Source organism: Protobothrops mucrosquamatus, unplaced genomic scaffold, assembly GCF_001527695.2.
Source record: "Protobothrops mucrosquamatus isolate PMUCROS unplaced genomic scaffold, P.Mucros_1.0 scaffold344, whole genome shotgun sequence".
In the NCBI taxonomy this organism is placed as follows: domain Eukaryota; kingdom Metazoa; phylum Chordata; class Lepidosauria; order Squamata; family Viperidae; genus Protobothrops; species Protobothrops mucrosquamatus.
Genome location: NW_015386681.1, coordinates 728614 through 737394, shown reverse-complemented (window position 1 = coordinate 737394; position 8781 = coordinate 728614). Strand labels below are relative to the sequence as shown.

General features: G+C 45.1%; 1 protein-coding gene across 1 annotated transcript in view; it reads right to left on the bottom strand.

Moving 5' to 3' along the window:
- P4HA3 (prolyl 4-hydroxylase subunit alpha 3) overlaps positions 1 to 8652 on the bottom strand; it is a 25102-nt gene extending 16450 nt beyond the window's left edge. Inside the window, exons 1-5 of the mRNA XM_015815484.1 lie at positions 8462 to 8652; positions 5797 to 5939; positions 4001 to 4221; positions 2792 to 2941; positions 1299 to 1350 (exon numbers count right to left, since the gene is read on the bottom strand). Of these exons, the coding sequence (XP_015670970.1) occupies positions 1299 to 1350; positions 2792 to 2941; positions 4001 to 4221; positions 5797 to 5939; positions 8462 to 8652 (757 nt within the window). The remainder of the gene's footprint in view (positions 1 to 1298; positions 1351 to 2791; positions 2942 to 4000; positions 4222 to 5796; positions 5940 to 8461) is intronic.
- Positions 8653 to 8781: the final 129 nt, after the last annotated feature.

Genomic DNA, 8781 nt, shown 5'->3' with positions numbered 1-8781 from the left:
TTCTTCTTCTTCTTCTTCTTCTTCTTCTTCTTCTTCTTCTTCTTCTTCTTCTTCTTCTTCTTATTATTATTATTATTATTATTATTATTATTATTATTATGTTCAGAGTTGGCGTTAACTGGGAGATGGACAGCAAATAAATTTGAAACAAAATAAAATAAAATGAAATGTATATGTCATCTTTTACCCAAAAAGGAGGACTAGACAAAAAGTCCTTGACTTGTAACCAGAACTGAGCACAAAATTAAGATTTTAAGCCACGGCCGTTAAGTCAAGGCATCCCCTGACGGAATTCGATCTGATGACCATTTTTTATGATGGCCATTAAGTGAATGCCGCAGTTAATTGAATCTAATTTCCTCAATGGGTATTTTTTTACTGGAAACCAGAAATGAACACCAGAAACCAGCAAAAAAAAACAAAAAACCCCGCAAATCACGACATGATTGTAAAGGATTGTAAAGATGAGCTGGTTGCCGAATACACAAAACGTAATTCTAATTTTGCATGACGATCTTAACTCTGAAAACAGGTAGTAAGCAGCTACGGCGAGGTCCGTTGTCATTTCAAACGCTCCTAAAGCAATCCGGCGTAAGTCGAGGACTCATAACCATCCCTTTAGTGACCGTTCAAAGTTACAATAGCGCCGAAAAAAGTGACTTATGACCGTTTTTCACACTTATGACCGTTGCAGCATCTCCACGGTCACGTGATCAAAATTCAGGCATTTGGCAGCCGACTCGTATTTACGATGGTCGGTGTGTCCCGTGGGGGTCACACAATCCCCTTTTGTGACTTCCTGACAAAGTCAAGGGGGGGGGGGAAGCCAGATTCACTTAACAACCGTGTTACTCACTTAACAACTGCGGTGATTCGCTTAACAACCTTGGCAGGAAAGGTCTTAAAGCTGTCTCAGCAACAGAAAATTTGGGCTCCGTTGTGGTCGTAAACCGAGGACTACACGCAGTAATAATTCTGGGGAGCTCGGTTGTAATTTTAAATGGTCATTAAACATGTATTTTTTCTTAAACAATTCGCTTTTTTTTTTCCCAACGGGAGGCCTCTCCTGTTTGCTGAGAATATAGGAAACAAAAGGGGTGAAATTTCTTGTCTCTTATTTATATGGTATTTTGGTATTTTGGGAGCTAAATTCAGAGTCGCCTCCTTTTCGGGTAAATGCAGTCTTTTTTTGGCAGTGAAGATGCGATGGAATTTATTAAGAACACAATCTTTGAAAGCCGTGGTGTCAGACTGACAGACCAAATAAATCTGGATATTTCTTTCCGAGAAGTACATACCGTAGTGAAGAAATTCCTGGGACAGCCTTAAGGCGTGAGAGATGTTCCCTGCCTTGCAAAAACAAGATTTCAAAGGGGAAGGGAGGAGAGAGAGAGAGAGAGAAAAGAGAAGTGGATCATTAACATTTTATAGGAATAAAGAGATTAAATTTCAAAACCACTCTGGCCTGAGCCCAGTGTAAAAACTGGGCCACAACATCCACTGGCAGTTTCATGCGGCGTATGATACACAGCATTGTAGCAACCCCAAATTCAAGATGGGACATGTTTTATAAAAAGGTTAACATTGGCTGTTTCAGGATTTGCTCCACCTGTATTTCTTTAAAAATCAGAGTAAACCCTTGGTGTAATAGATTTGGGAACAAAGCAAAAAAAGGTTGCATTAATTGCATTTCGCTTGAGTGGACTAACACCCCTTAAAATGTGCCAAACCCAATTTTATTCGGACACCTGACATGATTGATCTACTTACGTAGATGTAGACGAGGACAAATGCAAATTCGGATTTAATGGACATTTGGATTTAACGGACACGCCTTTTCCCAGACAGTGTGTTAATGACACGTAACTCTAACTCATCAGAAAACAGCCATCTTTCCCCATTCTTGGCAACTTCCAAGGTATCAGCTGTGTTTGTCAACATGAGCAACTTTAAGATGTGTGGACTTCAACTGCCAGAACTGAAGCCTGCAAAGCTCAGCCAGGGCCTGGAGGCTGCCAAGTTCTGGATGGAGAAGAACAAAAAGCACCTCAACCCAAGCAATTCGGAGATAGTTTGGATTCAGGAAGGGAGGGAGAAAGGAAGGAAGGATGAAAGAGAGAGAAAAAGAAAGAAAGAAAGAAAGAAAGAAGGAAGGAAAGAAAGAAAGAAAGAAAGAAAGAAAGAAAAAAGAAAGAGAGAAAGAAAGAAAGAAAGAAAAAGAAAGAAAGAAAGAAAGAAAGAAAGAAAGAAAGAAAGAAAGAAAGACTGGATCTGAGGCATCCTGGAACAGGAGAGTCTTCATTTTTAATTCTAGACACAATAGAGTTTGTGCAATTTGGGGATAGTTGTGGATTTAGGAAGGGAGGGAGGGAGAAAGGAAGGAAGGAAGGATGAAAGAGAGAAAGAGAAAGAAAGAAAGAAAGAAAGAGAGAAAGAGGAAGGAAGGAAGATTAGAAAGAAAGAGAGAGAGAAATAAGATACAAAAAGGAAGGAAGGAAGGAAGGAAGGAAGGAAGGAAGGAAGGAAGGAAGGAAGGAAGGAAGGGGGAAGGAAGGAAGTGAGGAAAGAGGAAAAGAAGAAAGAAAATGAAAGGAAGGAAGGAAAGAAAGAAAGAAAGAAGGAAGGAAAGAGAAGAAAGAAAAATAAAAAGAAAGAAAAGAATGAAAGAAGAAGGAAGGAAGGAAGGAAGGATGATAGGAAAGAAGGAAAGAAGGAAGGAAGGAAGGAAGGAAGGAAGGAGAAAAAAGAAAAAGAAAGAAAGAAAAATTTCGGGAGCTGTTGCCAGGCTCACCATGAAGTAGGAGAAGGCCAGATGGTCCAGGGCATCTTCAAGGCTGCCCTCGTCTTCCATCCTCCAGTTCCCGTAGGAGCTCCGGAAGAGACCGGCGGCTTCCTCCAGCCACAGGATCGCGTGGTAATAATCCTCCGTATCGTAAGCCACCTGCAAGTAACCGGGGCCGGTCAGATGCCCAGGAAAACCCAGACGGATCGGAGGAACAGGAACAGAATGGCCTTCCCTGCCACTGTGCCCCAAGAGGATCAGGGGGATCCCTGGGAACCACACCGGTCCTCCTCCGTGGCTGGACGTCCCCAAGCACTGCAGGGACTGGGCCCGGATGACCTGCCTATTTCCAATATTTTGTGATTCATTGTCGTTAATTGTGATTAATTTTGTGATTAAAATATCGATTAATATTTATATGGTATTTATAGGTAACGGTGTAGGTTTATACATAGGCTGTATGTAGCATCTTTAAATGTGTGTTGTGTATGTGTATACTTTTGAGAGCAAGCAACATTTCTTTTAATGTGTGCCAATATGCCCACAATAAAAACTGACAATAAAGGTTATCTATCTATCTATCTATCTATCTATCTATCTATCTATCTATCTATCTATCTATCTATCTATCTATCATCTATCTATCTATCTATCTATCTATCTATCTATCATCTATCTATCTATCTATCTATCTATCTATCTATCTATCTATCTATCTATCTATCTATCTATCCATCCATCCATCCATCCATCCATCCATCCATCCATCCATCTATCTATCTATCTATCTATCTATCTATCTATCTGATTGGCCCCAAATCCACCACCTTTCATGCCTAAGGCAGGACTAGAACTCACCATCTCCTGGTGATTGGCCCCAAACTCACCACCTTTCATGCCTAAGGCGGGACTAGAACTCACCGTCTCCTGGTAATCGTCCCCAAGTCACTCAGTGGGCTGTCGTGCCTAAGGCAGGACTAGAACTCACCGTCTCCCAGCTTCTAGCAGAGTTTGCAAGATCCTGCTTATCACGTGATCTTGTCGTCTTGCCTTTTTTGGACCTCACCTCCCAGACCCCACAACCCGAAGCCCCTTAGCCCAAAGAAGACCCTCTAGCAAACCAACCCACCACCGGACTACCCCGTTTTCATGAGGGGAACCCTCTCAAGTCCCTGTTTGAGGAACCGCGCGTTGGCCCTCTTGACTTCAGCGCCTCACCTTCCCAATGTGGAAACAGTCATCGGCGGACAAGGCGAAGTCCTGGCTGGGATGGTAGACCTCAGGGTGAGCCTCGCTCACCGTCCGAAACCGGCCTTGGGCCAACTCTGGGACGTTCAAAGCGTAGACATCTTGAAGGCGCAGGAGGGCCCGAGCGGCTCCTTGGAGGTCCTCAAGGTGAGGTAGATGGTCTTCTAATCGGTGATAGTTCATCTTCAAGACTGAAAAACCCAGTTGGGTTGGACAACGTATGAGTGATATGTTGGTCAGAGCTGGTCAGAAACAGAGCTGGTCAGTTTTCCCCATTTTGTGGCAATTTTGAAGATATTCAGCTGCGTTTCTCCACCTCAGCCACTTAAAGAGGTGTGGACTTCAACTCCCAGAATTCCCCAGCCAGCTCATTTAGTGACCGTTCCAAAGTTACAACGGCACCGAAAAAATGTGACTTATGGCCGTGTTTCACAGTTACGACCTTTGCAGCTTCCCCAGGGTCACGTGATCAAAACTCCAGACACTTGGCAACTGGTTCGTATTTATGATCGTTGCTATGTCCCAGGGTCATGTGACCTCCTTTTGTGACCTTCCGACGAGGAAAGTCAAGGGGGAAGCCAGATTCACTTAACAACCGGGTTACTGACCGAACAACTGCGGTGGTTCACTTAACAACGGTGGGCAAGGAAGGTCGTCAAATGGGCCAAGACTCACTCCACAAATGTCTCACTTAGGGACAGAAATTTTGGGCTCAGTTGTGGTCGTAAGGCGAGGACTACCTGTATTATCCTCCAACTAGGAGCCCTTCGGACCTGTAGGGATCAACTCCCAGAATTCCCTAACCCAGGGGTAGGCAACCTTGGCTCTTTTATGACTCGTGGACTTCAACTCCCAGAATTCCTCAGCCAGCATGGGGGAACTAAGGCCCCTTCATGACTTGTGGACTTCAACTCCCAGAATTCCTGAGACAGCATGGGGGAACTGTGGCCCCTTCATGACTCGTGGACTTCAACTCCCAGAATTCCTGAGACAGCATGGGGGAACTATGGCCCCTTCATGACTTGCGGACTTCAACTCCCAGAATTCCTGAGACAGCATGGGGGAATTATGGCCCCTTTATGACTCGTGGACTTCAACTCCCAGAATTCCTGAGACAGCATGGGGGAACTATGGCCCCTTCATGACTGGTGGACTTCAACTCCCAGAATTCCTGAGCCAGCATGGGGGAACTATGGCCCCTTCATGACTCGTGGACTTCAACTCCCAGAATTCCTGAGCCAGCATGACTCAGCTTGGAAACTCTCCCTTTCCCCTCAGCATGGCTGGCTCAGGAATTCTGGGAGTTGAAGTCCACGAGTCATAAAAGAGCCAAGGTTGCCTACCCCTGCTCTAACCTCTCAAGACAACTGCTGAGCATTCTGGGAGTTGGAAGTCTGTACAGCCATGTTTCTCCACCTCAACCACTTAAAGAGGTGTGGCACTTCAACTCCCAGAATTCCTGTGCGGGGTTCACAGCAGATATTTTTTCCTTGTGCCCGAGGAAATATCTGCCCCTACCTAGGATTGAACTCTCAACCTTCCGAATTGGAGGCCAGTATCTTCGCCTCTAGGCCATCACGCTGCTCACAATGGGGACGGTCCACAGAACTAGGGCCAAATAAAAGCAGTCCTCCATTTACAAACGGCCGCTAAACGAACTTTTGCAAATGGAGGACTGCTTTTATTGGGTCCTACTCCTGGAGACCACCCCCTATTTCAACGCACTTTCTCTCTCCAGCAATTAAAGAGTGGTAAGGAAAAGGCACCTTGGATATTCTCAGTTCCTTCCATGCTATAAACTACGTTTCTCCAGTCCGACTGCAACCTCTTGATCAGGGCAAACGCCATCAAGGGGTTCTCCAGGGAGCCGCCCGATCCCTGATGCAAATCCTGGATCTTCTGGTAGAATCTGGAAAGCAGAAATGTCGTTATTTTATCGTTTATTAATAGAGCTGGAAGGGACCGTGGAGGTCTTCTAGTCCAGCCCCCTGCTAGACCCTATTCCAGTTCAGACAAATGGCTGTCCAGTCTCTTCTGAAAAACCTCCAGTGATGGAGCAACCACAACGTCTGGTGGCAAGCTGTTCCACTGGTTAATTCTTCTCACTGTCAGGAAGTTCCTCCTTAGTTCTAGGTCGCTTCTCTCCTTGATTAGTTTTCAACCTCATAATTCTAGACAACACAGGATCAACAGTAGAAACCTTTCTGGGTTCTATAATATCCCAAAAATTTAAAATGGACACCTAACATCAAAAATGTCATCAAAAGAATGTTCTTCCTGTACCAACTCAGGAATCTCGGACTACCCAAGGAGCTGATGAGACAGTTTTATGGAGGAAAGACTGAGTCTGTCGTTTGTACCTCAATAACTGTCTGGTTTGGCACAGCAACCAAACAAGACAGACACAGACTTCAACAGATAGTTAGGACTGCAGAAAAAAAAACTATTGCAACCAGCCTGCCTTCCATTGAGGAGTTATATATTGCACAAGCCAAAAAGAGCGTTGTAAAAGTATTTACAGAACCCTCACATCCTGGATATAAACCGTTTCAACTTCTTCCTTCAAGACGACGCTATAGGGCAGGGAGTCTTCCAACTTGGTCCTTTGATGACTTGTGGACTTCAACACCCAGAATTCCTCAGTCAGCATGGATGGACTTCACCTAAAATTCCTGTCAGCGTGGATGGACTTCAACTCCCAGAATTCCTCAGTCAGCATGGATGGACTTCACCTAAAATTCCTGTCAGCGTGGATGGACTTCAACTCCCAGAATTCCCCAGCCATCCAGAAACAATACTCTAAGCCAGAGGTCTTGAAACTTGGGCCTTTTATGACTCATGGACTTCAACTCCCAGAATTCCTCAGCCAGCGTGCCTGGCTGAGGAATTCTGGGAGTTGAAGTCCACAAGTCATCAAAGGGCCAAGTTTGAAGACCCCTGCTATATAGGGCCTTGCACACCAGAACGACTAGACATAAGGACAGTTTTTCCCCCCATGCCGTCACTCTGCTTAACAACTAATTCCTACAACACTGTCAAAAGACTAGTAAAGCCGTATTACTATGATACACACTGTCAAAAGACTAGTAAAGCCGTATTACTATGATACTCCTCATCTTTCCTATTACCTATCCTTACCTTCTTATGACTATAACTTCGCTGGTTGTATCTTACAATTGATATTGGTTTCTTTTTTTGTACCCTAGTATGATTTAGGTTGTTTGCTTAGCTAGTACTCTGTGACCATTAGTAAGCGTTGTATTTCACAATTTGTGATGAATGTATTTTCAAGTTGTATATGATCACGATTATCAATATTACTTGTATGTACACTGAGAGTTTATGCACCGGAAATAAATTCCTTGTGTGTCCAACCCCACTCCAGAAGCGGTGAATGCGCCAACACTGGAAGTTTTTAAGAAGAAACTGGACAGCCATTTGTCCGAAATGGTATAGGGTTTCCTGCCTGAGCAGGAGGTTGGACTAGATGACCTCCAAGGTCCCTTCCAACATTATCATCATCATCATCATCATCATCATCATCATTATTATTATTATTATTCTTGCCAGGGGTGAAACAAGGAAGGAAAGAAAGACGAAAGAAAGGAAGGGACGGGGGAATAAAATGGAAGAAGAGAGAAAGAAGGAAGGGAAGGAAAGAAAGAAATGGAAGGAAAGAGGAAGCGAGGAAGGGGGGAAACAAGAGGAAGAGCTGGGGGAAAGATATATGGAAGGGAGGGACAGAGGGCAGAAGGGGAATGGAGAAAGAAAGAAAGAAAGAAAGAAAGAGAAAGAAAGAAAGAAAGAAAGAAAGAAAGAAAGAAAGAAAGAAAGAAAGAAAGAAAGAGGAAGAAGTTAGAAACTCATCACTTTGGAATGAGAAAGAAAGAAAGAAAGAAAAAGAAAGAATGAAAGGAAGGAAGAAAGGAAGAAAGAAAGAAAGAGAGAGAGAGACAGACAGACAGACAGACAGACAGACAGACAGACTTTGGATCTGAGGCATCCTGGATCTGGAGAGTCTTCATTTTTAACTCTAGACACAACAGAGTTTGTGCAACTAGGGGATAGTTGTGGATTAAGGAAGGAAGGAAGGAAGGGAAATAGGAAGGAAGGAAGGGAGGGAGGGAGGAACAGGTTAGAAACTCATCACTTTGGAATGAGAAAGAAAGAAAGAAAGAAAGAAAGAGAGAGAGAGAGAGAGAGAGAGAGAGAGAGAGAGAGAGAGAGAGAGGAAGAAGTTGGAAGGACGGAAGAAAGAAAGAAAGAAAGAAACAAAGAAACAAAGAGAGGAAGAGGTTAGAAACTCATCACTTTGGAATGAGAAAGAAAGAAAGAAAGAAAGAAAGAAAGAAAGAAAAAGAAAGAAAGAAAGAAAGAAAAGGGAAGGAGGGGGGGTCCCTTCCGCGCTCCCCCTCTCCCCTCCTGCCTTACCTGTCGAGATCCCGCAGCCGGCCGGCCTCGTCCTCCAGGTAGGCGCGCAGGTGGCGGAGCAGCGCCCCTTCCGTGCCCAGCGCCCGGCGGATGCTGAGCATGGAGCTGAAAGTCTCGCCCGGCGCCCCGCTCAGCGCCGGCAGCACTGGCAGCAGCAGTAGAGGCAGCAGCACCAAGACCGACGGCAGCATCGCGCCTTCTGCCGCCCCGCCGCCCCAGCCCCGGGAGGAGGAGGAGGAGGAGGCGGAGGCGGAGGTGGATGGAAAGCAGACGGGGAATCCGGGCGGGGATGGGGATGGGGGGGGAGCAGCCCCGGGGGG